This window comes from Chiloscyllium plagiosum, chromosome 7, assembly GCF_004010195.1.
Source record: "Chiloscyllium plagiosum isolate BGI_BamShark_2017 chromosome 7, ASM401019v2, whole genome shotgun sequence".
Classification (NCBI taxonomy): Eukaryota; Metazoa; Chordata; class Chondrichthyes; order Orectolobiformes; family Hemiscylliidae; genus Chiloscyllium; species Chiloscyllium plagiosum.
In genome coordinates, this window is record NC_057716.1 from 58,778,357 (window position 1) to 58,804,788 (window position 26,432).

Sequence of the window (26,432 nt, forward strand, 5' to 3'; positions counted from 1 at the left end):
GTGGGTCGTAGGGGGGCGTGGACCTGACCAGGTAGTCACGGAAGGAACGGTCTTTGCGGAAGGCGGAAAGGGGTGGGGAGGGAAATATATCTCTGGTGGTGGGGTCCGTTTGGAGCTGGCGGAAATGTCGGCGGATGATTTGGTTTATGCGAAGGTTGGTAGGGTGGAAGCTGAGCACCAGGGGGTTCTGTCCTTGTTACGGTTGGAGGGGTGGGTCTGAGGGGGGAGGTGCGGGATGTGGACGAGATGCATTGCAGGGTATCTTTAACCACGTGGGATGGGAAATTGTGGTCTCTAAAAAAGGAGGCCATCTGGTGTGTTCTGTGGTGGAACTGGTCCTCCTGGTAGCAGATACGGCGGAGGCGGAGGAATTGGGAATACGGGATGGCATTTTTGCAGGAGGTAGTGTGGGAAAAGGTGTAATCCAGATAGCTGTGGGAGTCGGTGGGTTTGTAAAAAAAATGTCGATGTCAAGTCGGTCATTAATGGAGATGTAGAGGTCCAGGAAGGGGAGGGAGGTGTCAGAGATGGTCCAGGTAAATTTAAGGTCAGGGTGGAATGTGTTGGTGAAGTTGATGAATTGTTCAACCTCCTCGCGGGAGCACGAGGTGGTGCCAATGCAGTCATCAATGTAGCGGAGGAAGAGGTGGGGAGTGGTGCCGATGTAATTACGCAAGATGGGCTGTTCTACGTAGCCAACAAAGAGACAGGCATAGCTGGGGCCCATACGGGTGCCCATGGCTACACCTTTAGTCTGGAGGAAGTGGGAGGATTCGAAGGAGAAATTGTTAAGGGTGAGGACCAGTTCAGCCAAACGAATGAGAGCGTCGGTGGAAGGGTACTGTTGGGGACGTCGTGAGAGGAAGAAACGGAGGGCTTGGAGGCCCTGGTCATGGCAGATCAAGGTGTAGAGGGATTAGATATCCATGGTGAAGAAGAGGCATTGGGGGCTGGGGAAACAAAGTCTTGGGTGGAGGGCATGGGTGGTGTCTCGAACGTATGTGGGGAGTTCCTGGACTGGGGGGAATAGGACAGTGTCGAGGTAGGTAGAGATGAGTTCAGTGGGGCAGGAGTATGCTGAGACAATGGGTCGACCACGGTGGTCAGGCTTGTGGATCTTAGGAAGGAGGTAGAACCGGGCAGTGCAGGGTTCTCAGACTATGAGGTTGGAAACTGTGGGTGGGAGATCTCCTGAGGTGATGTGGTTCTGTATGGTCTGGGAGATGATGGTTTGGTGATGGGGATGTGGGGTCATGGTCGAGGGTGCGGTATGAGGAGGTGTCCTCGAGTTGGCGTCTGGCTTCAGCGGTGGAGAGGTCAGTACGCCAGACGACCACTGCACCCCCTTTATCTGCTGGCTTGATGGTGAGGTCGGGATTGGAGCAGAGGGATTGGAGGGCAACGCGTTGTGAGGATGAGAGGTTGGAGTGGGGGGGGGGGGGGGTAGACAGGTTAAGGTAGTTAATGTCTTGGCGGCAGTTGGAAATGAAGAGGTCAAGGGCGGGTAATAGGCCAGCACGTGGTGTCCAGGTGGATGGAGTTTGTTGGAGGCGGATGAAGGGGTCCTCGGAAAGTGGGCGGGAGTCCTAATTGTGAAAGTAAGCTCGGAGGCGGCGGAAGTGTTCGATGTCACGGCATGTATTAAATTCATTGATGCGTGGGCGGAGGGGGATGAAGGTGAGTCCTTTGCTGCCAATCATGACTAACCAATGTTTTCATCACATCAAGCTCTCACAATCAGAATGCACTTCCTAAACAATCAGCACTCTCATACAGCATGTTAAATTTGTTATTTATCATGAGTTGTCCTGATTAGTGAGAGATTAAAAAGCTAAAAGTTTTCTCAGCAATATTAAAGGATTTTAGATTTGTTTTATAGAACATTTAGATCTATGACTTGAGTCATTTGGGATGATAGTTATTCACTGGGAAGTGACTCCATGTGCTGTAAACAGATGCATATATTGTTAATTGGTGCTACCTTCTTTTGGTCGAGATTTATGAAGGTGATAAGGGACAATCTTTTACAAAATAAATTATCTTAAAAAGTAGTTGGCATGGCAAAGAATGGATCAGGAATAGCAGAAATTGATGTCAGGAAGACCATCACTTTTAAAGAAACCAATCAGGAATGGAGCACCACATGCACAAACATTCAGCCATGCTAACACTGACTGTCAGTAACAGCAGTGTGTACCATTCCAAGATGCACCGCAGAAATTCACTAAAGATCATTTGATAGTGTCTTCCAAACCCTCGATCTCTTCATCTTTAGAAGGACAAGGGTAACAGATACATGGGAACACCACCAACTGCAAGTTCCCCTCCAAGACAGTCATCATCCTGATTCGGAAATATATTGAAATTCCTTCACTGTTGCTGGGTCAAAATCTTTGAATTTTTACCATAGCAACATTGCGGGTCTACCTACAGAAAGTGGGCTGCAGTAATTTAAGAAGGGAGCCTCACCACCACCTTTTTAAATGCAACTAGGAATGGGTAACATATGTTGGCCCAATGAGCAATGTTCACATCCCATGACTGAATTAAGAAAATGCTTAGCCAGTTCAAGATTGATCATCTACTGTTTACATATTAATGAGTCAATTAGAGTTCACAACATTTTTGATCATGCACTTGGGATCATGGCTAGCAAGGTTAAAAAGTGATGGTTTGGTCCATTAGAATACTTAAAATTGAAGAACTTCAGTCAAGAATAAGAGGCCTGTGCTCAGTCAACCTTTGTTGTGTACAGCCATCCCCCAAAAAATACTGCTTTTAATGATATCATTTCATTCATAATGAATGGTGATAAATTCTATAAAAGTTGTGAAAACACATTTGGAACCTGGAGTGGTCTTGTATTTAGTAAGACCAGAGGTACTTTAGACTGATTGTCTTGAACTTGGTCTATAATTGTAATTGACTTAAATACCTCAAAATAAAATTAAATTAAAATTTAAGGTGTTGCATGTTGCTACTTTACCCATCCCTAGTCTTAGAATATCACAGGAGGTTTGCTAATATTTTGAAAAGTTGCAGTAAGATGCAGAAAATATGTATGCATACAAATCATTATTCCCAAGTTTAAACTAATTTCTCTTATGGGTTTTTCCTAATCAAGTATTGATCACAATTTGAATTTATTTATTCCAAATTTTACTGATTCGTTTCTAGTATGTCAAAAAAACTAACAGCTCTTGATGATTTTGTCAAAGTGGGCCACATTCAATATAGCTAGTTTAAAACTGCTATAAAATGGTGCAATTTGCTTTAGTGAGTTAGCTATCAGTTAATCTATGATATGGTTCATCAGCAGATGAAACAGACAAAATATTTTTATATTACATATTATGTACACACTTGTATTGAAATTAATTTATAAAAGTTTTCATGATCAACAGAGTAGTAAAATATTCTGTAGATTATAGAAATCAAAACAAATAGAAAACAGAATTGGAAAACACCCTTTTATTATGTCCGTGCCACACATACTAGTGAAAAATAATGCTCCTAAGAAAGAAACTACCCTTTTTCACAACATATTTAAATAAAATAACTTCAAGTACTTTGACTCAGGTACAAAAATTTCTGATCTGAGCTGCCTCCAACTGGCCACTGCAAAACACAGTGCTTACAAAGAGCCATTGTGTACCAGGTTTCGTGGCAAGGCAGATGGAGGGAAATGCATTATGAAAAATACTGTGTATAGGAAATTGTAATTTATTGTATGGATACAAATGATTACATTGGAATTTGAGACCACTGTGGCTCAAAATTATATAACAAAAATAGAAAATGGAAAACCTAATATCCCCTACACCCTGTTTTAAAGGCAGGCACTACCCAACATTAGGAGATTCCACAGTGTTTGTAGAGGATATGTACAAGCCATATATGTATAATAATTTTAACACTAAAATAAAATGCTACGGTTATTCTAAGGCATAACAATATTCAATGCCTGCAAACAATATGTACACATCATACATATCTGAACAAGACTTAATTAATATTAACAATAATGAACAATTATATACAGATGTTTCTTTGTTGATCCACTGTTCTTGAATTTACCTTGAGACTAAGTAGGTGGTGCATTGATAAGCAGATCTGTAAATTATGTCTACAGTAACAACAGGTTCTCCAGTGTCCTTCCCGGACAGAACAGTGTAAACAATTATTAATTGGCTTTGTTTTATTATTCAAAAACATTCGTTGTTTTATTTCCTTGAAGATTTAAAGCAATTTTGCTGCCTCTTCCTTTTCATAGAAAATGAAGACTTGACATTTTACTCATAAATTAACAAAAATTAAATACATTCACTAAAATAAGCTACGAAAAAATTCAAGATTTTTTCCATTTACTTCCATTTTTTTTTACATAAAAGGGGAGAGAAATTCCAGTCCCCTTTTACAGCTCTGGTGGTTGTATATTATTTCAGTGCGTTTTTGAAATATTGTTTGCTATTGCACTAGGACCACCCCATGCCACTGAACTCTTTGGGTGTGCTTCCCTGTTCTACCGAAGCTGTCCGTAAAACATTTCCATAGTTCAAGAGCTATGATCTCCAAAGGAGCAAACCTTCTTTTCGACAATAATCCTTGGCTGATACTTCCCTATCGTAAGCAGTGATGTGAAGTATCTGTTGCTTTTGTGCAAATTATCCTGCACTTCCCTACAGATTTGAAGACACCAGTATTTCAGGCTGCTGGTCCAAATGTCGTATATTTTAATTCATATTGTGATTGCATTAGCTTCCCTTAAAAAGCTCAGCCCATCGCTTCTCAAAAAATCTCCTCATGTTGTGACCAGCTCTGCCTATATCTGAATCGTCTTCATTAAATGTTTCACAGTTGTCAAATACTAGTCTTGCATCCACAGCAAATACTTCGGTATTAGGATATCTAGAAAAGAATGTGGTTTAGGAATCAGTTATTGCTAAATGAAAGATACATCTATCTGATTTTGATTACTTCAAATATGATGGACGAAAAATATTCTGATGCTTACAATCCATTGCTGAGTTTTTCTCTAATTGTAGAGAAGTCCATGGGTTTCTTGATAACCTTTCTATATCCTGGTACCAGTTTGGAGTTCACAGGGAGTAAAAAGGGCCAACCATCCTCATGGGTTTCCAACTCCGATAGCATAATGCTGTTTTCAAAAAAAAAGTTACTCAACTTCAATGAAGTTTCAACACAAGCAAGTTTCAAATTACATCAAACTGAGAGAAACAGAACATCTCAAGTGACAAATGCAATAAATATTGAGAATGCATTCAAATTGCTTTTCTAAAAGAATATGATAATCAGCAAGGCGAAAATGAAGACTACAATATTTTTAATGATTAGTAATAAAAACAAAATTAATTAATAAATCTTACAGTAAGCCAGTGCCATCAATTGTCAGAATTTGCTATAAGGTTTGTGAGCCAGGAGGGAAAATTATAAACCAAGGTTTTAAATTTAAGATAAATTTAGAAAGGATGGGAAATAAAATGACAGCAGTAAACTGTGTTTAACTGTCCATGGACAAGTTTACAAACAGTGGGGGAAATGTTCAGTACAATGCCAAAACCTGTCCCTCAAAGTCAAAAGTACCATCTGTGTAGTTAATGGTCAACAAACAAGTTAAGGTTCAGAATCACATTACAAGAAAGGTCTCACACAATTAAAGCAAAAGTGGAAAGAATGTAAAAAGCTATTAATTGCAAGAAAACATATACAAAGTACAAGCAGTTGTTTCAGAAATACATTCTAATGAGAGGAAATAAAACTTAAAATTTAAGTAGATCATTTTGGATTGAAATCAAGAAATAACTCATCACTCAAAAAGATGTAGAACGCTAGAGAATGCTTCCACAAAAAGCTGTGCCATCAACTGCCTGATGACTAAGCTCTGGAATATTCTGTTTAAACTGTTTGACAGATAGTTCACTATCATTTCTGCTATCTCAAACACTATCCTCTAATACTATTTTTTCAAAAAGATCTTTCCCCTCCCGCCTTTTCATTATTCATTCTTTGTTGCAATGCTCCAGTGCTCCATCAAGCCCAATACCTGCTCTCTGTGCCCAGCATATTTCACTCTATGCAGAGCAGCTGACAAATCAGCCAATTCAACTGCTTCAATACCACCAGACAGGATTCAAATGTCAAAATGAGATTTCCTCATATTTCGTCTAAACCAGCAATTTGGTGTTCATTGCCGAGATCCAGTGTAGATTGGGAAAAACAAATGCTAGTTGAACAGCTTCATCCTTTTACATATTACAGAACTTCTGACCAATTCTCTCTCTAAGCTCAGCCTTCCACATCAACCAATAAATGTCAATGTAAACTTAAGGATAACAGCCTTTGGTTTCATTGGGCTTCTGACCCTAATAATGAATTTAACAAATTTAGATTTTAACAATCTTTCCCCACAGACAGCAAGGGGCTGGTAATATGGGAAGAGAACCTGAGTAAGACTCCAAAAACCTGTTCACCACCCACAAGGCATAGGACAGGACTGTGAGGGAATACTCCGTGAATGCTGTTCCAACAAAACTCAAGCAGCTCGACACCATCCAAGTCAAAGCAGCTCTCTTGATTGCTGCCACATTCACAAACATTCCTACCAAAGCGATGCTCAGCATAAGCAACAGTGTGTAGTAGCCACAAGATGCACCGCAGAAATTCGCCAAGTCTTCTTAGACAATACCTTCCAAACCCACAACCATTACAATCTGAAAGGACAGTGCAGCAAAAAACATAGGAAACCTGCAGGTTCTCTTCGAAGCCATGCACCAGCTTGACTTGGAAATATAATCACCATTTCCTCAGTGTGACTGCATCAAAATCCTGGGTCTACCTTCCTAACACCACTGTGGATGTACCTACACCAAATGAACTGCAGTCATTCCAGAAGGTAGCTCACCACTAACTTCTCAAGGGTAACCTGCAATACCCACACCCCATTAATGATTCTTCCAAGAATTATGGGTCACACTGGATCAAAGTTAATTATTTATATTAAACACATCTATGTATGTGAAAGACCAGTTCATACCTGCACAAAGCCAAATCCTTGCTATTATCTTTTACAGTTTTCCACTTCTTGGTAGGTGATGGACCCTCTAGCCTAGGTGAGTTCAAAGATGAGCTGTCATCCATCTTTCGTTTTTTGGATTCTTTTCCTCCTTTCTTTGGAGTGCTGCTGGTACTAGCTGTTTCCTCTTCATCACTAACACTGGCTCCAGATAACCTTCTACCCTTCTTCTGTTCAAAACTTTTTCTTGGACGACTTAGGAACTTTTTACTCCGTGGGGACTGACCACTTGCCTACCAAAAGAAAATAATCACATTAGAGTATATTAGTGTAGCAAACATTACAGAATTTCATCATATATTTTGCAAAGTCTTTTCCAACTGCACAATTTCACTATTGTCACATTTGTCACATTTGAAAGATCAGACCATATCACTGGTCAGAAAGCCTTCTACCAGTACATATTGGAAATCCTATCATTTGGAGAACTCCAAAATTTATTTGTCCGGCATTCAGAAATACAGAAGTGAGGAATTCAGTTCTCAGCATCATCATACTTAATATGCATGTTCAGGATCTCCATGCTTCATCAGTACCAAACAATTGTAGATTCAATTATCAAGAAAATGTTAGTGGAGAATTTAGGGTGACAAATCAAAAGTAGTAATAAATTCATAAAATATAGGACCAGAATTAGGCCATTCAGCCTACTGAGTCTGCTCTGCTATTTGATCGTAGCTAATATGCTCCTCACCCCCATTTTCCTGCCTTCTCTTCATTTCTCTTCAACCCATTACCAATTAAACATCTGTCTCACTCCTCCTTAAATTTACTCACTATCCCAGCATCCATCAGTCTTTGGATTAGCGAGTTCCACAGATTTACAACCCTTTGGAAGTAGGAGTTTCTCAACTGTTAAATTTGCTACCCCTTATCCTAGGACTATGACTTCTCATCCCAGAATGCCCCACAAAAGAAGCATTCCCTCCACGTCTATTTGATGCATGCCTGTTATCATCTTGAATTTGATCTCCCCAATTGACCCCAATTTGATCTCCCGTCACTCTTCTAAATTCCAGAGAGTATAGGCCTAAACTGTTCAATCTCTCTTCATATGACAATCCCCTTATTAGATTAGATTAGATTGGATTACTTAGTGTGGAAACAGGCCCTTCGGCCCAACAAGTCCACACCGACCCGCCAAAGCGCAACCCAACCCATTCCCCTACACCTAACACTACGGGCAATTTAGCATGGCCAATTCACCTAACCTGCACATTTTTGGACTGTGGGAGGAAACCCACGCAGATACGGGGAGAATATGCAAACTGCACCCAGAGAGTCGCCTGAGACGGGAATTGAACCCAGGTCTCCGGTGCTGTGAGGCAGCAGTGCTAACCACTGTGCCACCATGCCGCCCATATCTCAGAGATCAATCTAGTGAGCCTCCTCTGAACTGCCTCCAACGTCACCACATCTTTCCTCAAATAAGGGGACCAAAACTGCACACAATACTCCAGGTGTGGTCTCACCAAAGCCTTGCATTGTTGCAACAATACTTCCTTACTGTTAAATTCTATTCTTTTAGCTATAAAAGCTAACATTCCACTCGCTTTATTATCTGCTGTGACTCATGAATGAGGACACACAAATCCCTCTGTACCGGAGCACTCCGAAGTCTCTCCCCATTTAGATAATAGGTTGCCTTTCCATTTTTTCGACCAAAATGCATGACCTCATACTTATTCACATTAAACTCCATCTGCCACACCTTGGTCCACTCTCCTAACCTATCTATATCTATTTGTAAGGTTCTTATTTCCTCATTGCAATTTACCATCCCGCCTATTTTTGTGTTGTCTGCAAATTTGGTGCTAGAGCCTGCTATCCCTATATCCAAGTCATTAATATAGATTGTAAATAGCTGGGGTCCAAGGACCGAACCCTGTGCCTGCCACACCCCCACCCCGTAACATCTTGCCATCCAGGAGAAAACTCATTTATCCCTGACTCTACCCATCAGCCAGTCATCTCTCCAAGTTAATAAATGACCCCTAATCCCATATCTGCTATCCCAACCTGGCCTGGTCTACATGTGACTCCGGACCTACAGCAATGTGGTTGACTTTTAACTGCCCTCTAAAATGGCCAAGCTCGCCATTCAGTTGAATAAAGTCTCAAAGAAATGAAACCTAACAGATCACCTAACGTTGACCTAGGCACCGAAAAAGACAACGGCAGAAACAGCCCTGTTGACCCTGAAAACTCCTCCACAATAACATCTGGGGGCTAGTGCCAAAAATAGGAGGGCTGTCTCACAGACTAGTCAAACCACAGCCTGACAGTCATATTCACAGAATGATACTTTGTAGATCCCATCATCACCATTCCTGGATATGTCCTATCCCACCAACAGGTCAGACTCAGCAGAGGTAGCGGCAGTGTTACACAGTCAGGATAGAGTTGTCCTGGGAGTCCTCAACATTTATTCTAGACCCCATGAAGTCTCATGGTTTCAGGTTAAACATGGGCATGGAAAACTACTGATTATCAGATACCATCCTCCCTCAACTGATGAATTGGTACTCCTCCACGCTGTACAACACTTGGAGCAGTGAGGATGGCAAGGGCACAAAATATACTCTCGGTGAGGGATTTCAATGTCCACCGCCAAGAGTAGCTCGGCAACAGTACTACTGACCAAGCTGGTTAGATCCTAAAGGAAAATTGCTCGACTGAGACGGCGGCAGGTTATGAGAGAACCAACAAGATGGAAAAACATACTTGAACTTATCCTTACTAATCTGCCTGCTGCATGCATCTGTCTATGACAGTACCAGTAAGAGCGACCACCGCAAAGTCTTTGTGGAGATGAAGTCCCAGCTTCACAATGAGAATAATCGCCACTGTCTCATGTGGCATGACCACCGTGCTAAACGGAATATACTTCGAACAGATCCAGCAAGTCAAGACTGGACATCCATGCTGCACTGTGGGCAATCACCAGCAGTAGAATTGCACTCCAGCACAATCTGTAAAAGTTATGGCCCTGCACATCCCTTACTCAACCATTATCATCAAGCCAGGGGATCAACCCTGGTTCAACAGAGCTGAGGAGGGCAGACAAGGAGCAGTATCATGCATATCTGAAGATGACATATCAACCTGGTGAAGCCACCAAACAGGATTACCTGCATGCCAAACAGCATAAAGAGCAAGTGATAGACAGAGCTAAATGATTCCACAAACAATGGATAAGATCTAAGCTCTGCAGTCCTGCCACCTACCGTGGTAACATCTCACTGGAATAGGCAGCTCCACAAACAGCCCCATCCTCAATGATGGAAGAGCCCAGTACATCAGTGCAAAACGTAAGGCTGAAGCTTTTGCAGCAATCTTCAGCCAGAAGTGCCGAGTGCTTGATCCATCTCAGTCTCCTCCCGTGGTCACCAGCAGTACAGATACCAGTCTTCAGCCAATTCAACTGACTCCACTCGATATCAAGAAATGGTTGGAGACACTAAATATTGCAAAGGCTACAGATCCTGACAATATTCTTGCAACAGTAGTGAAGACTTGTGCTCCAGAACTTGGTGCTCCCCTAACCAACCTATTCCAGTATACAGTAGTTATAATACTAGCATCTACCCAACAATGTGGAAAATTGCCCAAGTATGTCCTGTACATAAAAGAAAAAAGACAAATCCAACTCGGCCAATTACTGCCCCATCAGTCTACTCACAATCATCAGTAAAGTGATGGAATGTGTCATCAACAGTGCTATCAATAACCTACTTAGTGATACTCAATTTGGGTTCTGCCAGGGCCACTCAGCTCTTGACCTCATTATAGCAGTGCTTCAAACATGAACAAAACAACGGAATTCCAAAGATGAGGTGAGAGTGACCACCCTTGACATCAAGGCTTCATTTGACAGACTGTGGCATCAAGGAGCCCAAGCAAAACTGGAATCAATGGGGATCCGGAGGAAAACTCTCCAGTGGTTAGAGTCATACCTGACACAAAGGAAATGGTCGTGGTTGTTGGAGTCAAGAGTGTGGTGCTGAAAAAGCAAAGCAGGTTAGGCAGCTTCCGAGGAGAATCGATGTTTCGGGCACAAGCCCTTCATTACGTCCGAAACATCGATTCTCCTGCTGCTCGGATGCTGCCTGACCTGCTGTGCTTTTCCAACACCACACTCTCGATCTCTGATCTCCAGCATCGGCAGTCCACACTTTCTCCCTGTAGTTGTTGGAGGTCAGTCATCTCAGCTTCAGGACATCTCTGCAGGAGTCCCTCAGGTTAGTGTCGTAGGCCCAACCATCACCAGCTGCTTCATCAATGACCTTCCTTCCATCATAAGGTCAGAAGTGGGGATGTTCACTGATGATTGCACAATGTTATCCACCAAAATCTGGACAATATCCAGGCTTGGGCTGAGAAGTGGCAAGTAACATTTGAGCCACACAAATGCCAGGCTATGACCATCACCAATAAGAGACAATCTAACCACCACCACTTGACATTCATTGGTGTTACCATCACTTAATCCCCCAATATCAACATCCTGGGGGATTTAATTGATCAGAAACTCAACTGCTCACCACATAAATACAGTGACTACAACAGCAGATCAGAGGCTAGGAATTCTGTGGGGAGTAACACACTTCCTGACTCCCCAAAGCCTGTCCACCATCTGCAAGGCACAAGTCAGAAGTGTGACAGAATACTTCCCAATGCCTGGATTAGTGCAGCCCCTACACTAAAGAAGCTTGAAACCTTCCAGGACAAAGCAGCCTGCTTGATTGGCACGATAGCGACAAGCATCTACGTCCTCCACCTTCGATGCTTAGTAGCAGCAGGGTGTACTATCTACAATGTGCACTGCAGAAGTTCACCAACGATCCTCAGACAGCACCTTCCAAACCCATTTAGAAGGATAAGGGAATAAATATATAGGAACACCATCATCATTAAGTCCACCTCCAAGCACTCACCATCCTGACTTGGAAATACATTGCCGTTTGCTTTGTTGCAAGTTCAAAGTTCTGGAATTCCCTCCCTAATGGCATTGAGAGTCAGCCCACAGCAGGTGGACTGCAGTGGTTCAAGAAGGCAGCTCATCACCACTCTTCTCAAGGACAACTCGAGATGGGCAATAAATGCTGGCCAGCCAGCAATGCCCACATCCCACAAATGAACAAATTTGTAAAAATTTCAAAACAGCAACTAGTGAAATTTAAAGTAACAAACCTCTGGAATAGAAAGCTATTCTCAGTCATGAGAACAACATCAATTATGGTAAAAAGCTATCAGGGTCTTTAGAAGGATAATCCTACCTTGTCTGGCCTATACAAGACTTCAGTTCCATGGCAATGTGGTTGATTCATAACTGGTTTCTGAAATTGCCTTGTAAGCCAGTCAATTCAAAGGCAATTGATACGGATAACAAATCCTGGCATTTGGTCCAGTTCCCATCCATCACCACCCTCCTCCGCTTGGCCAAGCTCATCCTCACCCTCAATAATTTCTCTTTTAATTACTTTTCTTCAGGTCAGACGGGTGGCCATGGCCCCAGTTACGCCTGTCTCTTCGTGGGGTATGTGGAACATTCTTTGTTCCAGTTCTATTCTGACCCCCATCCAAAACTCTTTCTCTGATAAATTGATGACATCATTAGTGCTGCTTCCCTCTCTCATCTGGAATTGAGAAAGTTCATTGATTTCACATCCAATGTCCACCCTGCCCTCACTTTCACCTGGTCCATCTCAGACTCCTCCCTTCCTTGACATCGGTTTCCATTTCTGGGGATAGACTGGCCATTAATATTCACTATAAACCCACTGACTCCCACAGCTACCTAGACTATACATCTTCGTACCCGTTTCCTGTAAAGACTCCACTCCACTCTCCCAGTTCCTGTCTCCGTCGCATGTGTTCTGATGAGGCTAAATTGGACAAGAGAGCCTCCAAAATGTCCACCTTCTTCCTCAACCGAGGATCCTCCAGTACCGTTGTCGACAGGGCCCTCAACTGGGTGAGACCCACCTCCCGCATTCCCACTCTCACCCCCCTCTCTTCCCTCCCACAATAGCAATAGGGATCCCCCTTGTCCTTACATACCATCCCACCAGTATCCACATTCGGAGGTTCATCAGCCGCCATTTGCGCCACCTCCAATGAGATGCCACCACCGCCTTCCGCAGGACACCCTGGTCCACTCTTCCTTTAATCCCAACTCTTGCCCTCACAGCCCAAAGCACCTTCAACCGCCAAAGGTGTAACACCCGTCCATTTATCTCCTCCCTCTTCAGTATCCAAGGCCCAAACATACCCTGTAGATGAAGCAGCACTTTACCTGTGCTTCTCACAATCTAGTCTACTGCATCCGCTGCTCACAATGTGGTCTCCTCTACAGTGGGGAAACAAAGCGTAGACTGGGTGATAGCTTCACTGAACATATATGTTCTCCCTGGAAAAAAGACCATCAGCTTCCAGCTGCCTGCCACTTTACTACATCACCCTGTTTCCTGGCCAACGTCTGTCTCAGTAAAAACCGAAAGAACTACGGATGCTATAAATCAGAATCAAAAACAGAAGCTGCTGGGGTCCCAAACCATTACCTGATTTCTTTTCACAGATGCTGTCAGTCCTGCTGAGCCTTTCCAGCAACTTCTGTTTTTGTTATTTCTGTCTTAGTTTGCTACAATGCTCCAGTGAAGTTCAGTGCAAGCTGGAAGAACAACGCCTCATTTTCCGCTTAGGAACCCTGCAGCCCTTTGGACTCCATATCGAGTTCAATAATTTTAGGGCCTGAATTCCCCCCACGTCCTAGCCCTATTTCCCACACACCCAGGCCTTGTTATCATATAGTCTGCCATTACACGCTACCTATTGTTCGCGACTAGCAGTCTCCATTAACAGCTATCGGCTCTCCCAGCCAGATCATTATCGACTCCTTTGTCAGTCCAAATATGCAGGGCTCTATCCCTACCTATCGTTTAGTCCTTACCCCCTTGCCCCACTCCATCTTCTACATATAAACTGACAGTTTCCGAGCTACCATCAGTTCTGAAGGCGGCTTACTGGACCCGAAACAGTATCTCTTTACCGATGCTGCCAGACCTGCTGAGCTTTTCCAGCAACTTCTGTTTTGTTTCTGATTTACAGCATCTACAGTTCTTTCACTTTTTAATTAGCATCTCTTTTTAGTTTGATGGCAGCATCTTGTTAGCGGCAAACTCAATTTGTGCTGCTACTGTATAATCGCAGCATGAAGTAGCTAGTTTCACCTGTTGCTTAAACCTTTGAGTTACGGGTTCAACAGCCTTCCATGATAAAGAATTCTATAAATGTATCACCCTTAGGGAAAAGATTCCTCCTCATTCCTAAGGGGACCAATCAGCATATTTGTAACACCATGAGAGAACAACACGAGAGACAGTATGTTTAGGAAAAGATAGTTGGAACAGTTTACCAAGGGAATTTATTGCGATTAGTAAATTAGATTGCCGTGTAAAAATTGGACCCAAGCCTTGAAAATGAACATGTTGTGGACTAAATTGTTCGGACACCAGAAATGTGGAGCAATGATTCCATCCAGTCTGAGACTTTCTGGTTCTATAATTCTATCATGGATCCTCCCATTTATATAAAGAAAGGTGGCTCAATGGTTAGCACTGCTGCGTCGCAGTGCCAGGGACCCAGGTTCGATTGCAGCCTCTTGCAACTATCTGCGTGGAGTTTGCACATTCTTCCTGTGTCTGCGTGGTTTTCCTCCGGGTTCTCCAGTTTCCTTTCAGTCCAAAGATGTGTGGGTCAGGTGAATTGGCCATGCTAAATTGCCCATAGTGGTAGGTGCATTACTCTTCAGAGGGTTGGTGTGGACTTGTTGGGCCGAAGGGCCTGTTTCCACTCTGTAGGGAATCTGATCTAATCAAATCTAATCTAATATGGTCTTAAGAAATGAATTATAATTTACAACTGAAAAATGGTACATTTTAAAAAAAGGAGTATCGTGAACTCAGAATCATTGTTTGCATTATGTTTACTGTGAAAATTAGCAGAGATTTCCATGTACGTTTTCATCTGCTTTGTAGTGAGAGTCGTACTGTTTCTGTTCAGATTAGATCATTTGAACACGTTACGGGAGTAAGATAAGCTAACTCACACTGCAAAATGATTTGAAACAGACAATAGCTTAGGACTTTTAAAAGCTTAAATTATGGAAGTCATATCAGGAAGGTTCTCAGAAGATAAAATAATTTTAATAATTACAATTGGTCATGGGGACAGTTAAACACATACCAAAAGAAAACAAATATTATTATAAATGTAGCATAAACACATGATTAAAATGGATACCTTCACCCAAAATATCCATCTATCTCATATAAACATAATGGCTGCAAAAAAAATTAAAGCTTCCCAAGTAGCAGCATTCAAACACAATGCTCATAATCACTGGATCGATATTGTGGAATTCTCCATTTAGTAGCATTGGAGGAGAACATATACTGTACCTCACAGACTGCATTGGCTTAAGTCATCAAGATATGTGCGAACCCTGAAGGTAACTTGGGATGGGTATTAAATGGACTCTCACCAACTGAATGACATCCTGATAATGAATTTTTAAATGCAAATTATTTAATTATTCCAAGTAAGATTCCAGTAGACTCTGATGTTGGCCTTATAGCACTCTCATTTAACGTCCACTTGAACTGCAAATAAGACATTGCTGGTCAAGGGAGAGAGAAAGAGACAAAAAAAAACTGTGCAAGCTAGCTAGCCTGACATTAATCTTGGGAAACTGCGAAAACCTGCAATGCCCTAAGAAAAATACAGTATGATTAGAACAAGTCAACATGATTTTTACAAAAGGGAAATCTTGTCAGATAAATTTCTCAAGCGTTCTTAAGGATGTAATAGCAGGTGTAGTTTATCTGGCCATTCAAACAGCATTCAATAAGGTTTCATAAAAAAGGTTAGTTTTTAAAATATATTTGCTCCTGGGTTTCGGTGTCTTTGGCAAGTATTTATTACCCATCTTCAATTGTCCTCAAGAAGGCACTGGTGAGTTGCATTCATAAACTATTGAAGTCCTTTTGGCTTAGGTACACTCCCAGGAATTAGATTGTGGAAGGCAGATTTGATTCAAATAAAATCTGGCCACAGTCGACTGGGAACAGCTCCTTACGAGTAAGTTTACAGTAGAGCAATTGAGTGCATTCAAAAACGAGCTGGGGAGAGCACAGGTCCAACATGTACCCTTTATAAGGAAGTGTAGAAGTTATAGGTTCAGGGAACCCTGGACGTCTAGGACAATTCAGGACTGGATGAGCAAGAAGAATAGGGAGAGTCTAAAAGGAGCAATTCAGGTGTGGCCCTAGAAAAATACAGGAAGTGAAAGCAATGAGAAGAGCAAAAAGAGGCCGTGAAAAAGGACTTGTGAACAGGATTAGTGGAAATCCAAGATATTTTATAAATGCATTAAAGGAAAGATGTTAACCAGGGAAAGAATAGATCCCACTAGGGATGAAGGGGACCTGCATTTGAAGCTGCAGGATATTGGAAGAGTGCTGAATGAATATTTCTTTTTGGTTTTCACTCTCGAAAAGGAGTACATAAATACAGAATTCAGGAAAAGGGCTGTGAGGAACTCGCAGTTTGACAGAGGAAATGGGAAGGTATTGGAGATTCTAACAGGCTTAAAAACAGACAAATCTCCTGGCTCAGATAAACTGCATCCCAGGCTCCTGTGGGAGGCAAGGCAGGAAACTGTAGGGGCCCTGACACAGGTTTTTAATTGCTCTCTGGCCACAGTGGAAGTGCCAGAGGACTGGAGGACAGCAAATGTGGTTCACCTTTTTAAGAGGGGTGGTAGAGGTGAACCAGTAAATTGCAGACCATGAGCCTCATGTCAGTGGTAGACAAACTTTTAGAGAAAACTCAACAGTGAATTAATACCTACTTGGAAATGTGCAGGTTAATTAGGGATAGTCAACATGGCTTTTTTCAGAGGGAGATCATGCCTAATACGTTTGTTAGAATTTTCTTGAAAATGCGATTAATTCTTTGAATGAAGGACGTTCAGTTGATATAGTTTATATGGATTTTTACAAGGCTTTTGACAAGGTCCCACAAGGCAAACTGTTTGAAAAGGGTCGAGAGTGTGGTGCTGGAAAAGCACAGCAGGTCAGGGAGCAACCAAAGAATAGGAAAATCGACATTTCTGGGCTGGTTGGGGGGGGGGGGGGTGGTGAGAGATAAATGGGAGGGGGCTGACATTAGGGGGAAGATAGCTGGGAATTTGACAGGTAGATGAAAGTGATAAGTCAGCGAGGAGGGTGGAGCAGATAGGTGGGAAGGAAGATGGACAGGTAGGATCGGTCAAGAGAGCGGTGCCGAATTGGAGGCTTGGGACTGGGATACGTTTGGGGGAGGGAAAATGAGGAAAATGGTGAAATCCACATTGATCACATGTGGTTGGAGGGTCCCAAGGCAGAAGGTGAGGCGTTCTTTCTCCAGGTGTTGGGTGGTTAGGGTTTGTCGATGGAGGAGGCCCAAGACACGCATGCCCTTGGTGGAGTGGGAGAAAAGGGTAAAGAACATGGAATTGAGGGAAACCTGATGAGATGGATCAGAAACTGGCTGAGTAATAGGGCACAAAAGATACTAGTAGAAGGCTGTTTGAGTGACCAGAGGCTGCTGTCCAGCAGTGTAGCACAAGGATCAATACCAGGACCCTTATTGTTTATTATACAGACAAATGATATAGATGAAATGTGGGGGGGACTGTTAAGCAAATTTGTAGACAACACCAAGATTAGTAGAGTGGTTAATAGCAAAGATGATAGTTGTGGGTTACAAGAAAATATAGATGCGCTGGTCAGATGGACAGACCAGCGACAGATAGTATTAAACCTGACAAGTTTGAGGGGATGTACTTTGGAAGAAGAAACAAGAATGGCAGGACACTGGGTAACTTAAAGAAACAGACGGATCTTGGGGTAATTATTCACAGATCCCTGAAGAGGCAGAGCACATGAATAAGATATTGAGGAGGCATATTATATATTTGCTTTGACCAGTCATGGCATAGGGTATAAGAGCAATGAGCAGTGGCCAGGCCACAACTGGAAGACTGTGTGCAGTTCTGTTCGCCTCATCAAAGGAAGGATATGATAGCATTGGAGGGGGTATGGAGGTGGTTCAACAGGATGATGCCTGGGATGGATTAATTGAGCTATAAGGAGAGACTAAATCGGCTTGGATTGTTTTCTTTAGAGCAGCAAAGATTGAGTGGTGAAATAATTGAGGTGTATAAGGTTGAGGGGTATGGACAGGGTGAATACAGAGCAGCTGTTCCCCTTCGTTGAGGTTTCAATTACGAGAGGGCATAATTTTAGGATAAGGGGTAGGAGCTTCAGATGGGATTTGGGGAAAAAAAACATTTTCACTCAACATATTGAGTGCATTGCCTGCAAAGATAACGGAGGCCAGAAATCTTACATCCTTCAAAAAAAATTTGGATGAGCACTTCAAATATCATGACATTCAAGGAGAAGGGACAAGTGCAGGAAATTGTGATTAACACACTTTTATTGGTCGTTAGCAAATAAATAATTCCAATCAAAGTTATGTCAGTGCAGACTCAATGGGCTTTTCTGCACTGTATGATTCTATGAATAAGTTTCAAGATCTTGAACCAGTGACAGTGAAGGATCAATGGTCCAATTCAAAAGTCAGGATTGTGTATGGCTTAGATAGGAACTTGCAAATGGTGGTGTCTCTTGCATCTGCTGTCCATGTTCTTCAAATTGTTGATAGTGTGGGTGCATTGAAGGAACCTTGGTGAATTGTTACTGCGCTTCTTATAAATGAAGCACATAGCTGCCATGAGTGATGAAGGGAGAGGTAGATGGCATACCAATCAAGAACTTTTTATGTCCTGGATGGTGTTGAGATTCTGGGGTGTTGTTAGCCTGATGCCATGAGATTTTATGGAGTCTGGCATCACTAATGTGGACTCACAGGGCAACCCTTGCCAACTGTATACCACTGTCACTGAATGTAGGTCTATCCTGCAGGTGGGACAGGACAGTGATGGAGATGATGCCATATGGGCTATTGTCTTGGAAGATATGTTCCTATGAGACTTTTGTTTGACTAAAGTGTGGACAACTCTCCCAATTACCAGTGCAATTATTGCCCTAGTAGTCTACACTTGATCAGTAAAGTGATAGAAATGGTCATCAACAGTACTGTCAAACGGTACCTATTCAACAACAACTTATTCACTGATAACTAAGGCAATTCAGCTCCTCCAACCTTGATCCAAACTTGAACAAAAGAGCGGAATGCCACATGCCAAGTGAAAATTACTTTCATTGACACTGATGCATCATTTTATTGAGTATGACAAAACTGGAATCAATAGGAATCAGGGAAAACTTTCTACAGTTAGAGTCAGAACTAGCACAAAGAAAAACAGTTGTGATTATTGTAAGTCAATCACTTCAGTCTCAGGACATCAATGCAGAAGTTTTTCAAGGTAGTATACTATGACCAAACATCTTCAGCTGCTTTATCAATGGCCTTTACTTCATCATAAGGTCAGAAGTGGAGTTATTCATTGACGATTACACAATGTTCAGAACATTTATGATTCCTCAGATACAAATGCAGCCTGTGTCCATATGTAGCAAGATCCAGATCATGTTCAGATTCTGTTTGATTTGTGATAAATAATATTCATGTCACACAAATGCAAGGCAATGACCATCACCAACAAAAGAAAATCTAATCAGCTCTCCTTGATATTCAAAGGCATTACCACTGGTAAATATCAACATCCTGGGAGGTTACTATTCACCAGAAATTGAAGTGGAAAATCCATAAAAGTATTGTGCTTACCAGGATAGCAAGACAGAAGCTAGGAATTCTGCAAGAAGTAACTCATTTCACTTCCTGCCTTCCAAATATCTGCCCACCATCTACAAGGCACAAGTCAAGATTATTATAGAATCATAGAATCTCTACAGTGTGAAAGCAGGCCATTCAACTGAATGAATCCACAACAACCCTCCAAAGAGCAACCTGACCAAAGCTCCTTGGATGCTGCCTGAACTGCTGTGCTCTTCCAGCACCACTAATCCACACTCCCCCGCCAATCCCTGAAACCCTGCATTTCCCATGGTTAATCCACCTCGCCTGCAAATCACTGGACTGAGAAGGACATGCAGACATGGAGAGAATGTGCAAATTCCACAAAGGCAGTCACTTGAGGGTGGAATCGAACCTGGATCACTGATGCTGTGAGGCAGCAGTGTTAATCAGTGAGCCATTGTGTCACACCTTGATGGAATACTCTCCACTTTCTCAACCATCTGCAGCTCTAACAACAATCAAAAAGCCCATCATCATCCAGAACAGAACAGTCTCCTTAACTGGCACATTATCTGCCACCTTCAATATTCACTTCTTTCATACCAATGCATCGTGGATCAATTGCAAGATGCACTGCAGCCATTCACTATGGCTCCTTTGGCAGCACCTTCTAACCCCATATCTTCTACCACCTGGAAGGACAAGTGCATGGGAACACTACCACAAATTCCTCCCTCAAAGTGACACAGTTTCCTGATTTGAAACTATATCACCACTCCTTAACTGAATGGTTCAAAATCCTACAAGTCCCTTTCTAAAAGCACCAAGAATTTAGAATTAGAATCCCTACAGTATGGAAACAGGCCTGTCGGCCCAGCAAGTCCACACCGACCCTCCGAAGAGTATCCCATCCAGATCCTTTCCCCTACATTTACCCCTGATATACGCACCTAACCTATACATCCCTGAACATTATGGACATTTTAGCATGGCCAATTTACTTAACCTGCACATCTTTAGACTGCAGGAGGAAACCAGACCACCTGGAGGAAGCCCACACAGACACTGGGAGAATGTGCAAACTCCACACAGACAGTCGCCAGAGGCTGGAATTGAACCCGGGTCCCTGGTGCTGTGAGACAGTAGTGCTAACCACTGAGCCACTGTGCCACACATTTTAAGTACACACCAAGGAGTGCAGTGGTTCAAGAAAGCAATTCAGGATGGGCAGGAAATGCTAGTCTAACTAGTAATGTCCAAATCCTATGAAGAAAAAGAAACAGTGTTTCCATTGAAAAAGGAAAAAAATTGAAGAGAAGTGAGGATTGGTAGCAAACCAAGAAAAACCTTGACACATGGTTAAAAAAAAGCGAACGAATAATGAACAATATTGCTTATTTTTATTACTTTCATTCCATTTACTGATTTCTCATCTTCCATTCATCCAATATTGCCTCATCCTTGTTGCCAATTTTCAAAATCTTGCAGGCACTTGCACTCGTTTGAATTGTTTTTTTAATTAAATGGTCTATTGGTGCAAATTTGGAAGTACAAGAGATTGGCAATAAGACCAACATGTGAAAAACAGATATAAACGGTCAAGTTGAAAAAAAAACTGAGCCAAATATTAAACTGGAATTTTCAAAAGTAAAACCATCATGTCAACTGTTATCATTTTATTGTAACAGTAGATTTGCAAGTGCAATGTAACATGGTACACTCAATGCTAGTTGATTACATTCACAATCCATTTCTATACAGAGTAAACTTATGTCATACAATTTGCAAACACAAACATAACAGTTGATGAATGGCACAGTATAAAGTACTAAGCAAACACCTGTTTAAGTACAAATGTTTGAACTATTATAATACCTTAGCAATGCAGGCAGGACAAAACCAGTCTCCATCTGGAATTGTCGTAATCTTAGGTCTGTGGCAGTAAGTATGACATCCCTTGTCACAACCATCACAAAGTAGAAGCAATTCTTCATTATCTCCTTTTCGACATATCTGGCAGTACTGATCAAAATGACAGAAAATATATCTGGTTAGGTTAAACTGTATCAAGAAATCATGTAGCTCTTGTTTACTGTTACCTGAACAGCTCAGTTTTGCGTAGGCAACAGCTAACAATTATCTTATATAAGGCACATGTATAAATATCATAACAATGTAAAATAAATCTTAATCAGTGGTCTGCTCAGTGTAGCTGTGCTGGAAATCCTATTTCTAATATCCATTTGGAATGCAAAACACAGAAATCATTGGAACTGTTTCCTCTAAAAAGGATAAGCTCTCCCAGCCGCTTGCAGAGCACTTTCAAAGGGAAAAAGTTTATGGGTTTTGTTCCACCCAACACAGTCACCCTGGCAAGCTGATCAAAATGGCACATACATAGCTACATTTTGGGTGGCACGGTGGCCCAGTGGTTAGCACTGCTGCCTCACAGCACCACAGACCCGGGTTCAATTCCCGCCTCAAGCAACTGACTGTGTGAAGTTTGCACATTCTCCCCGTGTCTGCGTGAGTTTCCTCCGGGTGCTCCGGTTTCCTCCCACAGTCCAAAAATGTGCAGGTTAGGTGAATTGGCCATGCTAAATTGCCTGTACTGTTAGGTGCAGGGGTAAATGTAGGGGAATGGATCTGGCTGGGTTGCGCTTCGGTGGGTCGGTGTGGACTTGTTGGGCCGAAGGGCCTGTTTCCACACTGTAAGTAATCTAATCTAATTTCTGTTCTAAATTGTTTCATTCTACTTTCTGAAAGAAACATGCTGCAGACATTAATAGTCAGATGTAATCAAAGAAATAGAGAGAATATACTTGAATTAAAACATACTAGAAAGAAAAAGCACTCACAACTTTCATGATTGATTTCTCCCATGCTATAGCCTTCTCTAACTGTTGAAGGCACATTGCTACCTGAGCAGCACTGTGAGCTTGAGACAAGGCTTTACGCCACATTTTCAATCCAGGAGCAATGTCTTCCTCACTTCTGTTGAAAGCAACAAAAGAAGAAACATTTTTTTTTAAATAAAGTGAATTCAGTTCAGATCATGATGCCAAATAGGTAAATATTACATAAAGCCAAACATTTTAAACAGCAGTGTGCACAGCCAGTAAAGAGTTGATATGACGTTTAGGCATTTGAACTCCCCTATAGCATTGTGGCAACATGCCTTAAAGCTAATAAAGGACCATATGACGTAGGACATTCCTGCAGACAAAAACATCCACAGTAAAAGAAGTCTCTACAAAGCACCATGCAGATAGGATGATCCACATGGATCACACACACACAAGAACAAGGGGGAAAACAGGCAAGAAAAAGGCTCCAATTAGCAGAAAAGCACAATAATTTTCCAAGTTAATCTCGATAACCTACCCATCACCATCACCAGTATTGGATGGTGCAGGAGCAGGAACTGTAACTGTGCCCACATTATCCAGTTTGATCTGAATGGTGGTACTTAAGGGGCTCTTCAGATACCTTCTCTCTATGTTCTTCTCCAAATCAGCCAGCCTCGTTACAGCTATATCTAGAGGGTTGCCATCCCGTCGTTCTATATTGCTGTAATTTTCCATGTCCTCTTCGCCATTGTGGTCTCCACCAGTCTGCTCCAATTCAAAAGGTTTGTGTTCATAGTAGACTAGATCATCTCGGTCTGAAGCAGGTTCTGGACATATCCAGCCCTGTATAAGGATAAAAAAGTTTGCTTCATTGTTCTTCAAATAGATTTTTTCTTTTGAATTTGCACTCCTGAATGCAATGATACACGGAGATACAACTCTACAGATGCTGGAAGCTCTCAGGTGCAATCAAGTGAAAGCCTGGAAAATTAGTGTAGGTAGGTTATATAACTATGGGGAAAAGGAGGAAGAATCACCAATTCTTTCCTTTGACACATCAAGCATGCAGAGAGTTTACTGGACTGTCCCAGCTAATTTTTTCCTTAGCTTAAAGCACACTATAATCACCTTACTACTTCTTAGCTGAGACAAGAAAGCTCTGCACAGGCCTGAGATCACTAAACTTTTGGGGGTGGCTATTCTTAAAATTAAGCAAGCACAGATATATGATCTATAGCTGTTTCTCCTCTGCATACCAACATTAAGGAAATGTTTCTCACAGTGAATAGTAATTTGTTATAAAAACTAAAGAGAAATATCCAGCACTATGTTATTGCAGGTACGATAAACCTCCAGACAGAGCAGAGTCAATGTGGCTTCATGAAGGGAAAATTTAGTACGGTTCTTTCAGAAGGTAACAAGCAAGATAGATAAAGGGAATGAGAAGTAATATAGTTGGATTTCCAAAATTCAGGCTTCTGAAGAAAAGAGGAGCACATGATGTTGGGGTAGTATATTAGCATAGATAGAAGACTGGCTAACTAATAGACAGTGGGATGAAGGAAGCATTTTCAGGATGGCAAACTGTCACTAGTGGAGTGCCACAGGGATCAGTGCTGGGGCCACGATTATTTGCACTATATGTTAATGACTCGGATGATAAAAGTGAATGTACTATTGGCATATTTGCAGATGACACAAAGATGGGTGAGAAAACAAGAAGTGAGGATGATCGAGTCTGCGCAGGGACATAGATAAATTCTAGTGAGTGGACAAAAATTTGGTAGATTAAATATAATGTGGGAAGATGTAAAGCTATGCATGTCGGCAGGAAACAGAGGATTTGATTGTTACTTAAACGGGAAAAACTGCAGAAAGCTGCAGCAGAGAGGGGAGTGTGGATCCTCATGCATGAATCATAAAAAGCTAGCATCCAAGTTCTGCAGGTAATAAGGAAAACAAATGTACTGTTGACCTTTATGGGAAAGTCCAGGACCAGTCCACTCTCATCTGAGTAAGATCCAGTTAGGCCTATCTAATCTAAGTAAAGGATCTATCTCTTGATTACAGAAGAAGTGAGGAGGAATTTCACCTGTCAGATGGTAGTACATCTGTGGAATTCATTGTCACAGAGAGTGTTGAGGCTGGGTCATTAACTGTATTCAAAACTGAAATAGATTTTTAGCCAATAAAGAAATTAAGGGATATGTACAAAGTTAAAAATCACACAACACCAGGTTATAATCCAACAGGTTTAATTGGAAGCACTAGCTTTTGGAGCGCTGCTCCAAACAACCACCTGATGAAGGAGCAGTGCTCCGAAAGCTAGTGCTTCCAATTAAATCTGTTGGACTATAACCTGGTGCTGTGTGATTTTTAACTTTGTACACCCCAGCCCAACACCAGCATCTCTAAATAAGGGTTATGTAGGTAAGGTAAGAAAATTGAATTGAAGACTATCAGATCAGCCATGACTTCACTGGACGAAGCAGCAGTGTTCTCTGAAAGCTTTTGGATTTCAAATAAACTTGTTGGACTATAACTTGGTGTCATGTAACTTCTCACGTGATCTCATTGAACAGCGAAGCAGACCCAAGGGACCAAAAGGCCTATCTCTGCTTCTGCATCTTATGGTCAAGCTTTGAGGAATCAGGAGGTGAGTTACTCACTGCAGGATTCCTAGCATCTGACCTGTTCTTGTAGCAACAGTATTTGTATTGCAAGTCCAATTCATTTTCTGGTCAATAGTAACCCCCAGGATTTTGACATTAGGGGTTTCAGCGATGATAATGCCAATTGCTGTCAAGGGGTATGGTTACATTTTCTTTTGCTGGAGATAGTCAGTACCAGGCACTTTTTTGGTGGCATATTACTTGGCACTAGCCAGCCAAACCTGGATATAGCCAGATCTTGCTGCAATTGGCCATGAACTACTTCAGTACCTGTGGAGTCACGAATGGTGCAGAATATTGTGCACTTACTAAACATTCCCACTTCTGACCTTGTGATGGAAGGAAGGTCATTGATGAAGCAGTTGAAGATGATTGAGCCCAGACACTACCCTGAGGAACCTTTAGAGAGGTGTCCTGGAGTGGAGATAAATGACCTCAAAACCATAACCATCTTCCTTTGTGCCAGGTATGACTCCAGCTAGGCAGGAGTTTTTCCTGATTCCCCTTTACTCCAGTTTTTTTATGGTTTCTTCATGCCACACATGGTCAAATGTGGACAATATGTCAAGGGCAGTCACTCTGGAACTCAGCTCTTTTGTTTTGAGCAATGGCTGTAATGAAGTGAGAAGCAGTGTAACCTTGGCTGAACCCAAACTGAGTGCCAGTGAGCAGGTTATTGCCCAGTAAGTGCTTTGTGATAGCGTTATTAGGACTGTTGGTAACTGACAGGATTGAATTTGTCCTGGGATTAGGACATACCCAGGGAATTTCCCACATAGATGAGAAGATGCCAAAGTTGGAGTTGTACTGTAACATTAAGGACGCAAGCTCTGGAGCAGAGTGCATCACCAGGGTCCACAGACTTTACATTATCTAACTGGCCGACAACAATTTCCTCATAACGTATGGAGTGAATTAAACGAGTTGAAGACTGACTTCTGCAATGTTACAAACTTCTGGAGGAGGCAGAGATGGGTCATCCACTCA

The 26,432-nt window shown here is 42.0% G+C and overlaps 1 protein-coding gene across 14 annotated transcripts in view; it reads right to left on the reverse strand.

Moving 5' to 3' along the window:
- Nucleotides 1-3,456: 3,456 nt before the first annotated feature.
- The window catches only part of baz2ba (bromodomain adjacent to zinc finger domain, 2Ba), a 356,283-nt gene continuing 333,307 nt past the window's right edge, over nucleotides 3,457-26,432 (reverse strand). For 10 of the 14 annotated variants that reach the window (XM_043693834.1, XM_043693828.1, XM_043693824.1 and 7 more), the window contains 6 exons: nucleotides 23,309-23,616; nucleotides 22,783-22,918; nucleotides 21,800-21,946; nucleotides 7,055-7,326; nucleotides 5,015-5,158; nucleotides 3,457-4,908 (listed from right to left, as the gene is read on the reverse strand). In XM_043693834.1, coding sequence (XP_043549769.1) covers nucleotides 4,755-4,908; nucleotides 5,015-5,158; nucleotides 7,055-7,326; nucleotides 21,800-21,946; nucleotides 22,783-22,918; nucleotides 23,309-23,616 — 1,161 coding nt within the window. In that variant the 3' untranslated portion in view covers nucleotides 3,457-4,754. The remainder of the gene's footprint in view (nucleotides 4,909-5,014; nucleotides 5,159-7,054; nucleotides 7,327-21,799; nucleotides 21,947-22,782; nucleotides 22,919-23,308; nucleotides 23,617-26,432) is intronic. The other 4 variants (XM_043693833.1, XM_043693831.1, XM_043693829.1 and 1 more) reach the window with 1 other exon arrangement.